The sequence below is a fragment of the Cylas formicarius genome, unplaced genomic scaffold (genome assembly GCF_029955315.1).
Source record: "Cylas formicarius isolate icCylForm1 unplaced genomic scaffold, icCylForm1.1 PGA_scaffold_8__14_contigs__length_24414737, whole genome shotgun sequence".
Taxonomy (NCBI): Eukaryota; Metazoa; Arthropoda; class Insecta; order Coleoptera; family Brentidae; genus Cylas; species Cylas formicarius.
The window spans coordinates 14,297,479-14,318,956 of record NW_026844361.1 but is presented as its reverse complement, the minus strand read 5'-3'; the positions used below and the strand labels follow the sequence as shown (position 1 = coordinate 14,318,956).

General features: G+C 35.7%; 2 protein-coding genes across 4 annotated transcripts in view; both read left to right on the top strand.

Moving 5' to 3' along the window:
- Positions 1-5,933: 5,933 nt before the first annotated feature.
- Positions 5,934-10,647, top strand: LOC132706144 (transforming protein RhoA-like). 2 transcript variants are annotated; one of them, XM_060677301.1, is made up of 5 exons: positions 5,934-5,996; positions 6,151-6,332; positions 6,392-6,506; positions 9,971-10,088; positions 10,142-10,646. In XM_060677301.1, the coding sequence occupies exons 2-5, from the start codon at positions 6,208-6,210 to the stop codon at positions 10,345-10,347; spliced, it is 564 nt and encodes a 187-aa protein (XP_060533284.1). In that variant the 5' UTR covers positions 5,934-5,996; positions 6,151-6,207; the 3' UTR covers positions 10,348-10,646. The 2 variants fall into 2 exon arrangements, with proteins under 2 accessions (XP_060533284.1, XP_060533283.1); XM_060677300.1 differs by lacking the exon at positions 5,934-5,996 and having other exon boundaries at positions 6,006-6,332; positions 10,142-10,647.
- Positions 10,648-11,146: 499 nt separating this feature from the next.
- Positions 11,147-21,478, top strand: part of LOC132706160 (glypican-6) — a 33,281-nt gene continuing 22,949 nt past the window's right edge. The window contains exons 1-3 of one of the 2 annotated variants that reach the window (XM_060677331.1): positions 11,147-11,419; positions 11,551-14,611; positions 19,918-20,304. In XM_060677331.1, coding sequence (XP_060533314.1) covers positions 13,192-14,611; positions 19,918-20,201 — 1,704 coding nt within the window. In that variant the 5' untranslated portion in view covers positions 11,147-11,419; positions 11,551-13,191 and the 3' untranslated portion in view covers positions 20,202-20,304. Of the gene's footprint in view, positions 14,612-19,917; positions 20,305-21,478 lie in introns of both variants that reach the window. The other variant, XM_060677330.1, reaches the window with a different exon arrangement.

The following is a 21,478-nucleotide window of genomic DNA, read 5'->3' as shown; positions in this document are numbered from 1 at the left end:
AATTGGAAGCTGCAAAGATCGATATGGTCACTTCAAAACTCACCGCACAAATGATTTTCTACCTGACCTACTACAATTGTTTGCGGCAGTCGGCCATAAATGGTCACGTGGTTTGTATTGGAAACGCACGCTTATTTTCAATTATTGCACGCTTGTTCTAGATATCAAAAGAATTCAATCACGCCCCCATCACTAATGGAGACATTTTCACATTTTGAACAATTTAGTATATCTTTTTAAAGTAGATTTTTAGTGCGTTCCAACAACATATTCCGTTTTAAATTAATGCGAATCGTCTACTTTTTGATTGAGACAAGTTGAGACATATTTTGCAATCACTTATTTGGGTGAGCATTCTTTCCGCACCTTTGAGGGACACCCTGTATATGTAAGTTTCTTTTTCATTAATTCTGAACTATACCTTTTTTATTACACTTTGGTTTAATTTTTTTGCCCCTCATACTATATCTATACCTATATATCTTGGAGGTTGTGTTAAATTTATTCCTTTGCTTCATTTTTATTCCAGAAATCCCAGTAAAACACTTACCCCAAGATTTCGAAAATTTAGCTCACCTAGCACTCTGCCCACATTGGCTACTACGGCCCGGTTGATACTGAATTCTCATTTCTCTAAAATGGATAGATTTGTATTCGCAACTAAATTCTCGTCTTGCGTCAGAAAATTGAGATTTGGGGAGGCCTTAGTAAAACTGATGAGTTCTTGCATCATTCGATCTTTTCTTTATCAAATAACAACCAAAACTACTGTATATAAAATTGGTATATTAGATCAAAATTTCCTATTTTCTAAATTATTTTTTGTTTCTTTGTGATAATTTTTTTCCACTTACCAATCTTACCTGATTTATTGCATCATTCCTTTATAACGATGTAAAGAAAAATGAATGACACGTTAATGACAGAGCAATTAATAAATCACCAAAAGCATTATTGGAAGAAAGGTTCATTCCTTTTGTTTTGATGCGATTTTAATGAAACATGAAACTTGTTAAGGTTGGCAGTCTTCCATCGTTTTGAAGATAACTTGGTAATTTATAATCTATTGATTTTTTCTTATGTTTCATAAAAAATAAGGGCAACTGATGCAGAATGCCCAATTTTTATTCTGTTAGAATAAAATAAATTATTTTCAAATAACAGGCCTAAACCTGCGTAGTATTATAAACTAACCGGAACTAAACTTAGCAGCTTAGTATACCTACACATAAAATTTCTTCAAAGATTTCTTCAAATATTTCCATTTAAGTCACAACTTTAATAACGACACTATTTGTCTACTATGGCTTACCATTCTTAATAGTAAGGCTGGGTAGATTTTGGTTAGTTTCGATAGTTGCGAATAAAACCGCTAGAGGGCTAAATTCAGAATTTATCTTTCTATTACAAAATTTTTAGTCATAGAATAGAAAAAGCTAGGTCTAGGATGTTTTCTAGATATGGGAAACCAGTCTGTAGATACAGTAAAATATATGCGTTCATTTTAAGGCTGCATCATTGAAGCTGGCTCATCTATTTTTTTTTTTCAATACTGTTCAACCTAAAATTTTGGCTTCAATTAGCTAGAATCTTATGTAGGTAGTTTCCTCTAGCCTTCAACAGGGTCTTTAAAAGAATCACGATTTTTGCGTTTTACACAAAATTGACGGAAAGTTATTTTTCCCATTTACATAACATTCTAAAAGGCCCTTCAATTAATATATCATGTTCATATAGGTCCAATCTGGTTTTCTAACGAAAATGAAAATGTTTTGTTATCGGGATTTTAAAAGTGATGAAACAATAACTCTGGAGGAACTGTTTATTATCTGCGGAGAATATGCTAGAATTCTAGACTACATAGTCAAGAATTCTTTTATGAAACTGTATAGTGTTGTTAGAATTAATCTATTGAGTATTTTTTTATTAATTTTCACTTGTGACAAAGCAAGAAGAAGAAGAATTTTTTAAAGAAATTCAATTTCAACTCTACAAGCTTATTTAAAATTAGCCCGTATAATCCGATTAAAAAAGTACCCACCCTGAATACTATTAAAACATATCATTCCAGACTAAATATTTTATCCCAACGTTATTTGTACGTATTCTGCCAATGAGTATCTTTTTTTTGTGACATTTTGTGCTTTCCTTTAATTGGACGGCTGTAGTAAAGACTTGTTTATAAATAAAATAAAAAATATGAAACTGAAGAGATTGTGTATTATCATTGTCGCTGTTTCTATTCGGTATTTATTAATTACCATTAAGTGTCATTTTGGCATTGATTTCATTACAAAATTCTTTAGGCTTTATGTACATATAATTAGATAACTTATTTTTAGAATACGTTGTTCAGAAATAAAAAATTAAGCTAAATAAAAAATAAATTAATAATAATTACGTGTTGAACTGCTTTTCGTCTCTGGTGTCACTTCTGGCTTATTCAAACAATAGCTTTCTTTCTTTTGAAATTCTATTACTACTATTTATTTCAGACCTCTAAACAGTTAACAATAAAACTGGCCCCAAGGCCTTACAAAAACAGTAACAGTAATTAAATATAATAGTTTGTTAATATAAGTTTATATTCTATTTTTTCTTATAAAGTCTTTAAGGTTATGACACATTTTTTTGGTAGTGCCCTTTAATAGAGTTTGTAGTATTTTATTAAACACTTGAATGCTTTTGTATATTGGCGAGTCTTGTTTCCTTTTGGTCCTTGCGTATACATTTCTTAACTTATCATTGTTTCTTGTGATGTAACACTGTCCATTTCCAGTCAGTTTCACATTTGTTTGTTCCAGTACCTTAAGTTCACATATTTTTAAATAAGGTAGGTTTGTGTAGATTTCTTCACTAGACATATTAAAATTCATTCCAAATATTACATTAAGTGCAAGCTGGTGTTTCCCCAGCATGTTAACAAGTACCTATCTCAGGTGTGGCTCTACGAAGCTATTATAAAACAGCTGTGTCTTTTGGTTGAGTTGATTCGAACATCTTTTTATTGCACCTAGCATTGCTACGGTTACGTCAATTACAGTCTCAATATGTTTATCCCAAGTTAGATTTTCAGAGATAGTTAGCCCTAGGTGTTTATATTCACACACTCTTTTGAGTGCCGCTTTATTTATTTTTATCTTTAGGTTACAAGGCGCTATTTAAATATCATATAAACTGTTTTTTGGGCGTTTAAGGAAAGTCTGTTATAGCAAGTTCTTCAAGCAGTTCCGCACTACCACCCGAGTAAACAATGTCACTAGCAAAATTTACCTTGCTTTTAAGTTTGCATATTTTAGGCTTTGTACATACAGCAAATATAGCAGTAACCCTAATACCGATCCCTGGGCAATGCCGACGTTGGAAATAAATCGTTCACTGCTCTCCCTATTTATTGTTGTACTCTCTGGCTGTAGAATAAGATTTAATCACGTGGTAGTACACCTCACGAAGTCCCATTTTATTTAATTTATTCATCATTAGCTCTATATTGACAGTATCGAACGCCTTTTGAAGATGGACAAACACTGTTATTACATATTTGTTCTTATCCAATTCATTGGTCATATATCAACAACCGCTCTTTGTGTACTACTTTTACTTTGGAATCCATATTGATGGTGGTCAAATTTAATTTTAGCTTCGATAAATTTTATTAATCTTGCCTTAATAATTTTTTCCAGTACCTTGGACAAAGTGCTGACTAGGGAGATTTGCCTGTAATTATTCATTTCGTCGTGGGCTCCTTTTTTAACCACTTTCAATTCTTCAGGGTAGTTACCAGTTTTTAGAATATTATTAGTAAGTTCTACCATTTTTTGTCCAATGATATTGATTAGTGAATGCAGATCTTTTTTTGTCACACCATCGATGCCTGGGGCACAAATATTTTTTAATGAGTTAATCGTTTCCTTTATTTCTAGGACCGTTTTTGGTTCCAAAAATATGCTAGCCACAACTTCTTGTTCTTCAAAATTGGTATTGTAATGTTGCTTTATTTTGTTACCTAAAGTTTCTCCTATTTTTGAAAAGTGTATATTAAATTCTTTTGCTATTTCTTTATCGTCTTTAGTCGGTTGTCCAGTTGCATTAATTATTTTATGTATTTTTTTTGTTTTATTTTCCTTGGTGTTCGTTATTTCGTTTAAATTATTCCAGATCTTCTTAGGGTTCTCTTTTGCTTCATTAAACATCTTTTCAGCGTATTGATTCTGCTTGTTTATATTCGTTTCTAACGCATAGCTTGTCTTTTTCCTTAAGTTTGGTTAGGTAGTCTTTAGTTATCCAGTAATTATTTTGTTTTGTTTTCACTGTGTATATTTTGGTACAAGTTTTCTTGGTGGTCGTTATTATTTCAGCTAGTTGTTGAAACGTATAAGTTCTGTATGTATGTTGTTCTGCTATATCTCCTATCTATGATTATCTGATGGGCAATGTAATACTCTATTTTTTAGTACACAATTTGCGATAGGGAGTAAAATAACTTAATTTCACAAAGTACCCTAAACTTTTCTGAAATAGCCTATAACGTCTTCCTAAATCACTCGCATGTTATTCTGCGAATAAATGGTTGATTAATGTAAGTAAAAATAGCACGAGATGATTTCGCTGCAGCAAAGGTTAAAACATGGCAAACACTGCCTTTCATTAAGATAAAAAAATATATTAATTAACTCACGCGTATCGATTGTCGAATCTTATTTTCGGCCGTTTTTTATATCGAAAACATTACTTTGCGGATCTCGCCGGGGTTGGCCGCTTTTCATTAATATTCGGGCTACATTTTTAAGGGTTCAGCAGCGGCAGCTTTTTGCCGATCCTATATAAAACGGTATATTTTGTCTCGAAGTAAACCGTGTTAGTTTTTGCCTGCAAAGACATAAGCGACGTGCTTTTAAAGTTTAAAGTTGATTATGTTCAAATTAAGTTGTGAAAAATTTTAATAAATAATTTACAACACCGTAACTTAAAGAATAAGTTTTTTCCTCTGATCTGCTCAATGGTGTATACGTGATATTAAATTATCACATAAATATTGCTTTACAATTGCGTATTATATAATAATAGTATATTATGCAACAAGTTCGGTAAATGGCATTTGACTCACAAGTTAGTTTGACAGGAGCGGAATGAGTTTATATTAAACGAGTGAGTAAAAAAGTTTACCGAACGTGTTGGATGCTACACTTTTCCTACGACCGTTAGTTTTTGGGTACATTTTCGCAAAACAATACGAATACATTCACTGACATGGCCGTCAGAATTCACAAACGTCAAATTTAATGCGTGGGAAATATCTCCGAAATCATCTGATTGCTCCCAAACCCGTGCAGTAAAATCGCAAAAATGTGCGAAGTGGCTCGGATCCGTGGGGAACGAAACTGACATGGTAAAGCGACGCTTCCCGCACGCTACATCGGTGTATAATTAGGTATTTTACAGACGAAAAACTTTTTTTTTATAGTATTTCATTTTGGGGTTCTTTGAAAATATAATGATAGGATCCTTCAGGTTTCTACCCTAATCTCAATAGTTTCTTAGATATCGTGATTAATTTAAAAATTTAATGTAAAATTATTACATACAATCCACCGTTCCAAAAATTGATTTATCACTTACAGGGGTCTCAAACTCCACCAACTCATTACATCATTTTGAAAACTATCTTTCTATATATGTATATATATATATATATATATATATATATATATATATATATATATATATATATATATATATATATATATATATATATATATATATATATATATATATATATATATATATATATAATTGATGGAGATATATAAGAAATATTCCGTATTACACGTTCCTTTTCCGAAAAATCTATAAGCCATGGGTTTTTATCAATTATTTAATACCCATAAAGATATGATCGGGTTATCTTATCAGTTTACTTGAGAGGGGACTACGTCACATTTATCTCAGCAAAATTTTTCATTAAACGTTGTGAGCAAATGATGTCATCTAATCAGGTAACTACACCTACATTTCTCGTGTGCCAAACGATACTGTTAGCGTTAATTTGGTGAAAATGAGCCCTTCCCCCATACCGTAACTCAACTAGCTAACAAAAGTTTTGCTACTAGAAGATATTTAGAAGATTTTGAACCCATGTTTCTTTTCTAGAAAATAATTTCTGCTAACGCTTAACAATTGTTTTCCGAATGATGTAGCCGCATAACTATGTCCGTAATCAGTCTCAACAAGTCGATAAGGATAACGGTGGTGGGCGACGGGGACACTGGCAAGACTTGCCTGCTGATTGTGTTCAAAGACAAGAAATTCGACGACAGATACATTCCCACTGTGTAAGTGCAGACGTAAGAGTAACTCGACGAAATTTAAAATGGTTTCCGATGGTTTTCAGCTTTGATGTATACTCGATGACCATTCCGATAAATTACGAAGAGCACACGATAATCCTGTCCGACACTGCCGGCCAAGAAGAGTTCGACAAGTTGAGGAAGCTGGCCTACAGAGATGTAAGTTTTAAATAATTTCCTCCATCTTTTGTTATCTAGTACCATTTTAGCTGCTTCCATTATCCCCGGTCCTCTTTCTCTTAGTATATTCGCTATGTTCTGATCTCATGTTAGTTGCGGTCTTCCTCTGTTTCTTCGGCTGGATCTTTTCACCTCCCAGATGGTATCTTTTTGTCCATTCTTTTTAGGTGTCCGTAACATCGAAGATGACATTTCTCAATATGTTTGAGAACTGGTTGTACTTTTAATCTCACTCTAATCGCGCCATTTCGAATTCTTTCTGTGCTTGTGATACCTAAGACCTTCATAGGTACTTCATCTCCATGCTTGAAATCCTATTTTTTGCCTTTTGGGTCAGTACCCAGCTTTCACATCCAAAATGTTAAAATTGATTGATAAAAATGATTATTGTCTTGTATATTATTATTTTGGATTTAGTTGATATTTCCCTCTTTCCGGTAAAGCTTGACATTAAACTGTGAAATAGTATTGAGGCACTCTTGATTCTCGCATTTATTTATGTTTGGTGGCACCCGTTGTTACCCCCAGATATTTAAAAACGTCAACTTGCTCTATTCGTTTCTTGCTTAATTCGATGTTCAGAATGCCATTTGTTTTGGGCATAACCACAATTTTCGTTTTTTCTTCGTTTATTTTAAGGTTTTTCTCATTTAGCCTGTTGTTACAGATTTCCAGGTTCTTCTTAAATTCCCTTTCATTTCTTGCAAACACAACCACACCTTATATAAAAGCACATTCGCGTATCCAAACGGGTTCCAGATCTTTATACCCTGCTAAGAAACCGGATGTACTGGTTGTTTTTTTCTTTTATTACATCGTCCATAACTAAGTTAAATAGTAGCGGACTCAAAACGCTTCCCTGTCTAACGCCCTCGTTTACTGGAAAGTGTGACGCAATTGTTGCTGTCCTTGTATGTGCACATTATGGCTGAAATTAGTCTTCTTTCAACGCATCACTCTATCAAACTCTCTCACCGCATATTTTGGAAGTTTATCACAATTTGCTTGATACTGAAGATGTGGTCGTGTATACCTCTTCCTTTCCTGAATTGGCTTTGAGATTGCTCCAGTTGTAGTTCCAGGAAAGTTTTTCATGTAAGATTCGCTCGATGGTATGCTCAATAATGTTATCACTCTATAGCTACTGCAATTTCTTTTATCCCCCTTTTTAAATATTGGCACAATGACTCCTATTTTCCAATCCTCGGGCATAGTTCCCTCTTGCCACGCTGTCAATTTCATCATCTCCTTCATTGTTGTTATTCAATAGACTTTGAAAATATATTCACCATCCATCAATTATATCGTTGTCATTGTCCGGTATCTTTCCATTTATGTTTTTTATTTGTTTTATAGTTCCGGGCTTATCTTTGGTCCTGATATTTTATGATAATAATAATAATAATGTCCATTCCCATATCGGTGTCTCATCTAAAACCACTTGCTATTTTTCGTGGCCCCTCTCTCTTTTATATGGACGACTTAGGGCTCTACGCTAGTAGTCAAAGAGGTGATTCCGGGATATACCAGAGATGTAGGCATGGCGAAATCGCGTTATCCTTTGACATCCTTGTCAGATACCTTACGTCAGCGCGTACGTGAAATATATGAGTCTTAACTATCTGGAATAAACCTGGTTGCTGCTTCATGTACTACCTTATTCCTTTACCCAAATGATGCACCTTCATAGCAGCATTCTCACGATACCTGGGTGGTCTTGGCCTTTTGACCTTGCTTTTGACCTAATAGTAAATAGCATCATCCCACTGCTGCAGCAGAGAAGTTTGGTATTAGATTTACGTTAGATGATGGGTACGGCCAATCTCTTGTCAGGTTGGACCCTTAAACACGGAAGACGCCGTTTGAAAGAGCAGAGCCTCTAGAAAGCTACACTGATGAACCACAGCATGGACTCTTCAATGGCTCAAGTTGTCTATATTACCTTTTCTAAGATCTGCTGATCAATAGTCTCAGACGGAAGGTTTTGTGCGTGCCGTGTCTTTTCACTACACTAGGTGAAGAGCTTCCGACAGCACCCTGAAACTGTTATGCATTGCACCATTGCTACTGATAGTTGATTTGCGCCCATAACACTTTAAACCGAGTTTCCTGGCCAATGGCTATTATTATGCCTTCAATTATTACATCAATGAAAACTCTTTTCTATGATATAATAAAACACTTTCACGGTTTCTTACCAGTGAAAAAGATCGTTAGTGTAAAGTTTTCCAAAAGGTTTTCACAGGATCTGAAAGCACCTATTATTGCAAAAAAGATTAACATTGAAGCAACTTGTTTCTCCAAATTGCGTTCTCATTACATGTCATAGATGTCGAAGCTTCCCTTCAACTAAACGCAAAAGTATTTTGGTTTTGCACATATTGTCTACTAAACCCTAGTAAACAACCCTACCACACCACCCACCCTCTTCTTTAACAATATGGACCCTCAGGCTGCCGAATTCTTTGTGGAGTACTTCGGCTCAGTTCATGTCAATAATTTCCTTGATATCCCAGATCAGCCCTCATTGAGTCCACACGACTTGTGTAACTTCATAATCCCAATTATTGAGACTTGATTAATACTAACCCTGACAAAGGGCAGGCCCCATATAAGGTTCACCCTCTACTTCTTAAAAACTGTTGCTTTATCTTATCAAGACCTCTGTACATCATCTTTAACAAGTTACATCAGGAGGGCATATTTTCGGGGCGTCTACAAGTCAAGTGTTGTGGTATCAATTCGTAAGTCTGGTGATTTAACTAATGTGACTAACTAACTATTCGAAAGTCACAAAATTTTGGACTTTGTGCTTAGGATTTACGGGGAGGACCTGGATAGATTGTCACCGATGGTGTGGAACTTAATGTATTTAAGTGTAGGATTATAAGATTCCATAAGTCGAGAGATTGTGTGAGTTTTGCCTATTGCATTAATGGTAGTCCATTGGGTTCGGTGGATCAGATCAGATATTTGCGTGTGCTGTGAAATTCCAACCTAGATTTTTCATTCCACACTAATAATGTGTGATATTTGGGAAGTGCAATGCACTTCCCAAATATCAATCCCATAAAAACACTGTATTATTCCTATGCCAGATAACATTTAGAATATGCTACTTCAGTATAGTCACAAATACACCTGTCATATGCAGCGGATAGAAAGTATTCAGCGCTACTGCCCTATTATTACAGTATCTTAAGATCTGTCATCTCTATATTATTATGACTCTGTGCTATTAGGAGTTTTAGAACAGACCACCAATGTTTTGGCATATAATTTTACTGCAAACACCCGTTTTTCGTCAAACATCACACCAACACAAGCAGAATGGGTCCCAGTAACCTCATTTCATACATTTTTGAGTGTGCACACAAACACTGTCTTTATTCACACACCCAGATTGTTTTCTATTTGACAAATCGTCGACTAACACTCCACAGGCTGACGTGTTTATACTCTGCTACTCTATAGCTGAGAGGAGTTCCTTTGAGAACATATCCTTGACGTGGGCTCCCGAAGTGAAAAGGTGCAAGCCGAATGCAAAGATTATACTGGTTGGTAAGTTAAGCAATAAATCCCTGCGTGCCGTATTTAAGAGTACCGCTTTATAGCGACAAAAATTGACCTTCTGTCTGCAAGAAAAGTGACCCCCGAAGAAGGTGAGGCTTTAGCCAGGGAGATCGGCGCCAGCGGTTTCATAGAGACGTCTGCCAAGAACTGTTGGAACGTAGAAGCCGCATTTCAAATGGCTATATGGTCCGTGGTATCTGCTCGGCGGGGCAGGAAAAAATTTAAAAGTCAGTGTTTTTTGTTATAAACCGATTTGTTTCTTGTGTACGTGTTTTTCAAATAAATTTTTTAAACAAATTTTCAGTAGTATTCGGTTATAATATAAATTTTCACAACCAACAAACAAACAGTTAATTCCCTAGCTTGACAACGTAGCACAGTTAAAGGGGTTTTGTGCAATGTTTCTAATGTAATGTGAATTTTTACTTATTTTTCGTCTTGAATCTTAAATCTAAAACAAAAAAGAAAAGAATAACACTATATGATTTAATTTTAACCCCACGACAATCTCTTCTTATTTTAAGCAAACACTTCGTATATTGATATATTGAAATATAGAAATCAATGAGTGGGTCTCATTTGTTTGTCACTGGTACCTATAACATTTTGCATTGTTTTCTTTACGAAAAATGTATTAATAAGTAAAACCCCCCCCTGTGTTTTTACTTAATTAATACTTTAAACTTGTTATAGAATATACCCTCATAACCATCTAACAGAAAATATTGTCTGCATTAACATCCGTGTTTTTCTTATATTTTCTGTGGAAAGGTTTCAGACCATAGGAATCGTTTTAATATTTTTTGAAAAATAAATAAGCCAAAAGAAATTGTTTCATAATTGAGCCAATTTTTAAATTTCAAATCGATCATTGCCATATATTGAAGATATTTAAAAATATTTTCATGAATCTGGTTCTGAACCTCTCTGATGCTTCCTTACAAGGCGCTAGTTCTCATCAGTCATTTGATTTCAATCACAGAAAACCAAGGTTGGTTGTCTAACCTTTAACAGTAAAGCCTCCATTCTAATCCCCATTCTTTGTCTATGCATCAATGGGTTGTTAAATTTTGCGCTACGTATACTTTAGCACTTTACTTTCTGTTATATTTTATGTAAAAAATTTTTTACAATATGTCTGGATATACCTGTGCATTTTGTGGATGTCATTCGAAGACAGCTGGAGGTGTAGCTTTGTTTTCTTTCCCGAATCGGTATTGCATTGCATTGCAGCTTATTTTTTTATTTACACTTCATTATAACCTACAATCTCCAAATAATATTAATTAAATTATGAAATCACACCTAATGATTGCAATGTTAGTATGTATATTATAATATCCTTTTCCAAAAAAAATGTATAAAAAAGATATAGTGAATTATAAACATGCAGTTTTGTGATGGGTTTTTCAACCGAAAGTTAACATCTAATTTCAATTGCATGTTTTAGTGCCAAGTTGTGGTTGTACGCTTGCTATTGAAATCTGTTGAAGGACTCCGCAAATATAAGTTTGTGTGAGCACCATTTTGAGGATAAATGTTATTTAGTAGGAGCCTCAAGGAAACGCAACATGCAACATTATTTCCAGATGTCCAGAAATGGGTGTGTAACAAGAAAAGCTTGAGGAGTGTTGATATCTTAAGATTTTCTCCTTGTGAGAGAGAGAATGTGATTGAAGTACATTTGGAAAATGCCAAATAGCCGATGATGCAGTAGATCAGCGGGTCCAAGCAGGAGGTTAATAAGACAGCCCAACACAATTTAAAACTTAGGTTTTATTATTAATTTTTGTGACATCTCTAAATCCAAGAATAGAAAAATTTAGACAACAGAAATGTCACTGTCAACATAATTTTCGGTTTTATATGTGGACTGTTGGTTTAGTAATTTAGTATTTAATACATGTAGTAGTTTTTTCCTGGACTATATCAAAAAATATTTTTTGCCCAAACAAAACTTAATATCTCTTACCTCTGTCTTTTGAAGCTCAAACAGCGACAAGGAGAACGCGACCTTTATTTTTTTTATTTAATTCAAACGAAACTGGGAAATTTTGTTTTTTTTTGTTTATGTTTGGAAGAGATGCGACTTTTTTTGATTTCTTAACAACACGTAATTTTTTCCAAATTAACCATCTTTATATCCATGATAGACATCCTGTGTGTTAAGCGAAGTACATATTTTCTAAGCAATAAATTTCTTAAATCGGAATAAATTACTTAAGACATTTTGTAATGATGTAATGGGCATCTTGAAGAAGAGAATGGAAAAATATGTTTATCAAAGGTGTATCGGTAAAGAAATCAAACGGGACCACTCCATTATTCTATTTATATAACGAAGTTGGAGAAAGATACAACAATCCCTGCTGTTAGACGATCATTGATATTTTTCAATTAAACAAATACGCAATATCTCGGCCCCACTTGCAGATATCTATGATAATGGGCGAGTGGTCGTAGTAACTGTGCTAACGGCCCGCGGTTCGCATCAAGAAGAAGATGATGTTCTGTGATGAGTGTCGGGTGGATAGGTCGAAAAATTTCTCAGCGTTTTCAGTTCTCACGGTTCGAACCCTTGTGTAATGTTAGCGGTGCACGTTCGGCCGTCGATTATGTAAATTCTGGTTAAGATCCGCCAAACACCCTCGCAATCGATATTTTTGGAGCGCATAAGAATCGAAATAAATATTAAAAAAAACTTATCGCGGAATGCAATGTAGTGATCGCACCGTGCTATTTCGGTTTGTTTTAAGCATTTGTAAACAAAAGTAACATTCCTTTACATCTATATTGGGTACCGGTTTGACGATTGACAATTAACTGGCCTGGCCTTTAATAGTTCGGTTTCTGTTTTATATTTTTTGCAGCAGACGAATCTGTTAAACATGCCGTGTTATATTTTTAGACCTGAAACGGTCTAGTCGGGGCAGCGGTCTTGACCAGAAAATTTTTGACATCGCGCACCGATGTGCGTTTCGTGGGAAATGTTCGAGTTGGATGTCTGAAATGTATTTGAGGAATTAAGACGAGAGTGCCTTGCAGAAATCCGGAGATGTGTATCGATAACTAGGTCCATTGTACCTAACCGATGGTAAAAATTGTGGCTGTGATGTATAGGACCGAAAAAATGTGCTGTATCCAAATCTTGTTGGTTTTGACTGTCGCCCGGTTTTCCGCGGGGTTACCTAGCCCACCGAATTGCGAGTCTATTAAAAGGGATATCGAGGTTAGATGGTTCTCAGGATTGGAATTCGTCGAGTCTTCAGATACGGGCTCGATATGCGGGGAAAACAGCTGTTGCCGCGGGAATTTGGAGGATAACATGCTAGAATATAGCCGGTCCTTTATAGAGAAGTATATATCGGATTCCGCGTTGAAGGTGGCCTCCCTGATCGAAGCGAGGGCGAAAAAGTTCGACGAAATCTTTCGCGAAATGATGAACAATTCCAAACGCGAGTTCCACGACATGTTCCAGAAGACCTACGGGAAAATTTACCTGCAAAACTCCGAGGTGTTCAGCGATTTCTTTAACGAACTGGAGACTTATTACAAGAAGGGCACGTTGCACTTGGGGGACACAATGGACTCGTTTTTCGCGATCCTGTATCAGAGGATGTTCGCGGTGATAAACGCCCAGTATTCGTTCGACGATAAATATTTGGAATGCGTGGCGGATTTGATGGTCGAGATCAAGCCGTTCGGGGACGTGCCCTACAAACTGAGCCAGCAGTTGAGGAGGTCCTTCGTGGCCACCCGCACGTTTTACAAGGCCCTGACCAGAGGCGTGGAGGTATCGAAAGCGATGGCTAAACTTCCGGTCGACGAGGAATGCGTCCGGGCGTTGACTCGAATGCAGTTCTGCGGGGCGTGCAAGGGAGAGCAGGGCGCCGGGGCCTGTTCCGATTATTGCATTGGTACGGTCAAAATATGCCTCCGGCACCACGTCCAGTTGAACGAGGAGTGGGATAAGTACATAGACGCCATAGAGAAGGTGGCCGAGAGGTTGCTGGGGCCCTACAACGTCGAGTCCGTCGTGCTACCGTTGAACATAAAAATCTCGGAAGCGGTCATGAATTTTCAAGAGAACGGGTCGCAGGTGTCCAAAAAAGTTTACTCGAAATGCGGGGTGCCTTCGACGCGGGCCACTAGGAGCGCGTACTACGAGACGAGTTCGGACGGCGACATGGAAATCGACTCGGGGGCCCCCAAGAAGAAGCACAAGAAAACGCAGGAGGAGGACGATTCGCCCGCCTTGGACAAGTTGCTGACCGAGATCAAGTCGAAAGTGAAGGACACCAAGCAGTTCTGGCTGCAGCTGCCCTACCAATACTGCAATAACCAGAACGTCTCGGCCAGTCCCAGCGATGACGGTCAGTGCTGGAACGGCACCACCATAGGGACCTACGACCATCAGCAGTACAATGACAGTCCCACCCCGTCTCCTATCATCGGAGAACAGATTTACGTGCTGCAGGGCATTTCGGAGAAGCTGAGGAAAGCGCATCAAGGTGAGTGTATAGAAATTTATTGATTAGTTAATTAATTTATTTAGAAACCGGATACAAAATTGCACAATTGCACTGGAAAACAATGGAAACAATCTCTAGGCACTCTGGCATAAATGCTTAATAATAATGTAATAATAGGAAAAATATTTAATTTAATTTTCAAAACAGGCACAAAATGTCAATGGTCACTACTAAAGCTTGCATAACAAATCATAGGCGGGATCAGTTTGATTAGTAATTTCGCTAAGATTTTTGAAAAGCGTCTCAAGGACAGATTGATAAATTTTTTAAATACTAAATCGATAATTTCACCCAATCAGTATGGTTTCTATTGTTAAAAACTTAAATTTAGGTAGAAAGTGTATGGCCTTTATTGATCTGGCAAAAGCATTTGATACGGTTCCTCACGCAAGTATTAGATCATTATGCTATCAGAGGAGTAGTCTTAAAATTGTGAAGTAACTGGCTACACAAGTAACAAGCTTTCGAAAAATCGTCACTGGGCGGGGCAAGTTCGTAGCGCGTAGCGCGAAGCGGTTTCGTGCGGTAAAGGGACCTATTATTTTTCTCCTGCGGACCACTATGGAACTTTCGGAAAATCGATGTAATTTAATTGTGCACGCACCCTGTATAAAATGACCTTCACATCTTGTCGAACTTCAAAGTTACAGCAAACATGGGTAAATATTAAAATTTGCACACATAATAGCGAATTGACGAAACCTGAAACTCTCTCACGACACGCATATTCAGATTAAATTATCCCATCTTTAAGGGTTTTTCATTTATCGCGAATAATTTACCCACAAAAACGGAAATTTTTAGGATATTTTAGATTTTTTTTCCATAAACGACACAGCCTGTATATGATACAATCATTGTTCGAAGTAGAGGTTATAGCCCAGGATTTTCCACGCTTCCTGGTTCAAGAATTTTTTGAAAATAGTAAATGGTTTTCGAGAAAATAAGTTTTTTCTGAAACCATGCAGTGCGCATGTGATAGACGAAAACTGCAAATACAAAAATTGTAGGTCTTGATGCGGCCTATGACACCGTTTGAACCAATTAGCCATATTTTTTACGATTTTTTATTTGCGGCTAATAATTTATTCTCTAGAAAAACAATTTTCTAGGACTTTCAGATTTTTGCCTATAATTTGAAAATCGAAAAAATGCCCGAAAAAATATTATTGCACTGGATCTTCTGCGTCTGCCGGTTAAAGAATTTCGCCAATCGGATGAACGATTATGGAGGAAAACATATTTTTATGGAAAAAATTTTCAAACATTTTTAAAAAAATACTTGGTAAAATTGGATTGCGCCCAATTTCTACCCTTTAAATGTGGACACAGACTTTTACTTCTCTGCTAAATTTGAAGTTGATATCTGCAAATTTAGAACACTAACACATTTTTCATTTAGCACGGAATATCGGGAACACTCTGTACAATAGGTGAAAACCTTAAATACAAAAGTTTCTTCTGTCTATGCGGGCTATACCGCAATATAAAAGAAAGTGAGATCTGAATCATAGTCTTTCAGTTATAGCCAATTTTCAATAATGGGGGACCCATTTTCCAGTTTTTTTGAATTTGCGGCGCACCCTGTATATTTTTGAAAAATTGTCAGAAATAAAAGTTTATAGAGTTTATCTTCAAGAATTTTTTTAGTCTCGTAAAGAGTTTTTGAAAAATGATGTTTTTTGTACACCACACGCGATTTCAATGGGTTGCTTCAAATTTCGGACACTTATCGTGTTTCATAGCAAGGTCCAAAAAACAGTCGAAAATCGCGAAAAAAAGATGGATACCGGCGTCGCATCAGGACCAAGCTTATGTGCCTCGTGGAGGGTTAAAAAGGAAGCAAATTTCAACTTTGTAGCTCCAACGGTTCAAAAGTTATTTAGGAAAAACCAAAAGACGAGAACGGGGAACGGACAAACAGACAAAAAAAAATTTTTTTTTCGACGGTGATCATATCTGCACCAACGGCGATACCATAGGACTTACCGTTACCGAGATATAAAATTTTTATACGAACGCATTTACTTTACAAAAACAAGCTCAAAATAAAAACTGGTGTCCCGCAAGGTTGCCTGCTCGGATGATGTTAAGGATGCTCTTACTATTTTAATGCCGCAGTAAATTCCATCATTGCTAACAAAATCTTTTCCGACAAAACAAAGTCAAAAAAATAAAATACAAATATTAAAGCAGCTTATAAAAAATAATGATACATTCTTCACTGTGTACGCTGATTCTGCTTTCTACAAGTTAATGTATAACTTTTACAAAAACTCCATGACCGGACTTCAAATTGATATGATACTACAATTAAGTAAATATGACTAACGGTCGATTTGGTTTAATAGCACGATAGACTGAACTTTTTTAAATAATAAAAAATAATAACAATAATTTGCTACAGAATTATCTATATATAAATAAGCAATAAATATATAATTATAATGGCTCTGGCAAATTCTTCTTAATTTTGTTTATTAATGTTAAGTAAATCAGAAAAATTCTAAGTAATTATAGAAAATGAAGAAAATTTCTAAGAAATTGTAAGACGTATCTCCAGAAAGTTTTGAAATTGTTTTATGAACATTCCATAGGTTTTTAAAGTGGTAATAACACGAATGACATCATTAAGTAAGCCACCCTAGTTATATTCAAAAACCAACAAAATAATAATAACAATACAAGAATAACAATGCGTATGTCAACGGTTAACTTTTCGTAACATTTTATATTTTATATTTTAATGTGCCTTTAATCAACTTTTCAACTTTGTTTCGTTGATATTTTTAGGCATATTTGGCCATAAGAAATATATCTCACACTTTGGTAATATCATCAGGTTTCGCCGTATATAATAATACCTTTTTGTTATTTACCAGGCTTCTACGTTAGAAAACAGTGCAATATTTTTCTTTAATTATTTATTTTTAAATTTTAATCGGTATTTAATCACTATCACTATGGTGAAGAAGCTCTGTCGTCACTTTTACAATCAGATTAGATTGGATTTCGTTATTACGTCTATTTTAATAATGCTCACTTTCTTATTAGGTAAAATTACCTGTAGGTGAGGGCTGTTATCAGTAACACCAATTTTATGTCTTCTGCGCCTTTTTTTTAAATTTCAGTAGAATCTTTCGTTTTCTGTTCCCTCGTAAGCTCAAATGCAACTTTTAAATAATTTAAAATACAGTTTAAATACCCTATTCGATTGAACCTGTTGAAGTTCTTAAGCCCTTCCATGTTCTCAGCAGCTTCAATAGTCCAATTGCTGAATAATCACCTAAGCATTTAATTGTGGATTTTTTTATTATTAATCACGGTCAATTCGAAGAATTTCCCAGATGATATTGGGCTCTGTCCTTCTGCCAGTTAATAGTATATTATGCAACAAGTGCGGTAAACGTCATTTGACTCACGAGTTTATTTGACACGAGCGGAGTGCAGCGGAGCGAGGTTTTAATAAACGGGTGAGTTAAAAAGTTTACCAAACGTGTTGTATGCTATACTTTTTCTGCGACCGTTAGTTTTTGGGTACATTTTCGCAAAACAACACGAATACATTCACTGACATGACTGTCAGAATTGACAAACGTCAAATTTAATGCGTGGGAAATATCTCCGAAAACATCCGATTGCTCCCGAACCCGTGCGGTAAAATCCCGGAAATGTCCGAAGTGGCTCGGATCCGTGGGAAGTAAAGTGACGCTTCCCGCACGCTGGATCGGTATGTAATTAGGTATTTTACAGACGGGAGTAGAAAAAATTAATTGAAAACTTCCCCGAGGTGTCTCGTTTATACAAAAGGCGTTTTTTATTCGCTCCGCCTTATCGGAAACGAGAGTGTGCTACTTATCTGGCACTCTCTTATCTTTATTTTTCTATTTAAATTTTTCCGTTATCCAGTAGGATATTTCTCTTCCACTTTTAATCCCGCCGTAAGGCGACGGTCGATATCTATCTAACCGGTATTTATTTTTACTTGAACCAATCAATCAAAATTTATTATTGTCAAAATTTCGTGTATTAAGCGTATTTACCTACTTACCCAGTTAATTATCTATATATCCGAGTCTATACCTATAACTAATATATATAGGCTATTTCGGCAAAGTTTAGAGTAATAAAGTGGGAAATTCCTCCCAGTTCCGGCCAAGAGGTAAAAAAAGCGTCACTTTACCACGTCCGTTTCGTTTCCCAAGGATCCGAGCCACTTCGGACATTTCCGGGAGCAATCGGATGTTTTCGGAGATATTTTCCACGCCTTGAATTTTGACGTTTGTCAATTCTGACGGTCATATCAGTGAGTGTATTCGTGTTGTTTTGCGAAAATGTACCGTTTTCTTGTTTTTTTTTATATTAAAGTTAATGTTTATGTTAGACTAGACTTTAGGTTAAGTTTACGGTTTTCGTCTATCCCATACGCCGTTCGAGATATTTGAAAAAATCCAAATGAAAATCACCATTTTTTTTTTGGTGATTTTAGCTTCCAGAAAAATATGTTTTCCTCCATAATCATAATTTTTGTATTCGCGGTTTTGGTCTATCACATACGCTGCTCGGGATATTTGAAAAAATCCATATTGAAATCGTTATTTCGGGGGCTGTCAAGACGCGATGACGTCATTGATTATTACGGCGCACTGCATGGTTTCACAAAAAACTTATTTTCTCGAAAACCATTTACTATTTTCAAAAAATTCTTGAACCAGGAAGCGTGGAAAATCCAGGGTTATAACCTCTACTTCGAACAATGATTGTATCATATACAGGGTGTGTCGTTTACGAGCAAGAAATCTAAAATATCCAAAAAATTTCCGTTTTTCTGGGTAAATTATTGGCGATAAATGAAAAGCCGTTAAAGATGGGATAATTTTATTTGAACAGTATCGTGAGAGAGTTTCAGGTTTCGTCAATTATACAGGGCGCAAGATATTTGCAAAAATATCATTCGACAACGCTATTATTTGTGCAAATTTTAATATTTACCGATTTTTACTGTAACTTTGAAGATCGACGAGATGTGAAGGACATTTTATACAGGGTGCGTGCACAATTAAGTTACACCGAGCACGATAGAAAAACAATGCGTCCCTTTACCACACGAAACCGCGAAGCCCTTTACTTTTCAAATAAAAAGCTGCTTCGCGCTACTCGCTACGAACTTGCCCCGCCCAGTGACGATTTTTCGAAAGCAATCTTGTTATTATTATTAAAGATTCTTTGAGAAATTGATTAAAAAATCCGACAAAGTAAACGACGGTGGAATGTTGTCCATCCAGGTATGGAGGTCGAAATAGTAGACGACACGGAGGAAAGTTTCACCGGTAGCGGTTCCGGTTCCGGCGACGGCTACGACGACGACGACGAAGACGTCCGGGAAGAAAATTACGACAAGGACGTGTCCGGCGTCGACGTCCAAAGGGGATACCACCCGTCCAAACCGTCGACTTCTACCCCATCCCCGGAAGTAGTCCGGGCGCAGTCCGGAGCCCCCAACGTCGGGTTGTCCGTCTCCCTAATAGCCGCGTGTTGGTTATGGGTTGCCGTCAAAGACTTGCTGTGATAATTGTATATTCGTATATATTCGTTAAGACGGATCGGAGTGTGATCGAATGCGACGATGAAAAAGTGATAAAGAACTAACCAGATAGGAAAAGGATACAATTGTAAGTATTTGCATGTGTTACGGGTAAAGTTAGATTCACCACCCGAAGTTAGGTTTACTCGGTTAAAGTGCGAGATGCCCATTTTTTTATTTAGCTTCGTTTAGGTTTGTGCCAAATATACGTCACTGTCACTCCTAAACATCTGGTTCGTCAACTTGTCGAAAATTATTTCAAAATGTTTCCAATAATGCCGAGGGAAAGATTCAATGGATAAAATCAACATATATAGATAATTTGGAAAATATCATACTAGAACATCCTTTAAGTAAAAGTATTCTATGGTGTTATAGATACGTGGATGATGTCTTTGCTTGCTTTGTTGGAACGGACAGATAATTAAATTCCTTTTCAATTTACATTAACTCATTGAATAATCGTATAAAATTCACTATAGTAATTGAATTTTTTAGACTTAACTATTACGAAAACGCAAAACAAATTAGATTTTTACATTTATTATAAACGTTCACACACGGACACAGTCATACATAACAGCTCAAATCACCCACACACAAAATGGCTGCATTTTACTATTTTATACACAGACTTCTTAATACGCTACTTTCAACAAAAAATTACAACAAAGAATATCATTAAACAAATTACACTGAACAACGACCATAATCCGTCCATTATCGATAAAATTATAAATAAAAAACAAATCCAGACAACAGTAAACTCTATTTATCCGAAACCTAATACAGAACATAAGACAACCCAGTGAAAAAGTTTCAAAACATTTGTCAAAATGTGGTTTAAAAATAGCTTTCAGAACTAACAACACAATAGGAAAATTTTAAAAAACAATAAAACGAAATGTCCAAAATCCCAAAAATCAGGTGTCTACAGGTTGAAATGCGGATCTTTATATTAAAATTATTTATTTATTTATTATTTATTATTTATTATTAAATAGGTAGATCCTTCAAGAAACGCATTAACGAACATAAAAGAGCGTTTAAAAACAATAGTCTACTCTTTAATTATGCTGCACACTTAAACACAGAATAACACATTTTTGACGACAATTTTGATATTTTACATACAGCCAGAAAAAGTAGAAAATTAAATTTATTGGAAGCCATGGAGATTAACAAAATGAGACATTCAAATGTATTGCTTAACGATCAATTACACTTAAATACCTCTCCATTATTAAACTTAAATTCTCACA

Coding starts and splice junctions, on each gene's coding strand:
- LOC132706144 (XM_060677300.1), top strand. CDS start 6,208: ATGTCCGTAATCAGTCTCAACAAGTCGATAAGGATAACGGTGGTGGGC. Junction 6,333..6,391: donor GACAGATACATTCCCACTGT/GTAAGTGCAGAC, acceptor GATGGTTTTCAG/CTTTGATGTATACTCGATGA. Junction 10,089..10,141: donor TGCAAAGATTATACTGGTTG/GTAAGTTAAGCA, acceptor ACCGCTTTATAG/CGACAAAAATTGACCTTCTG.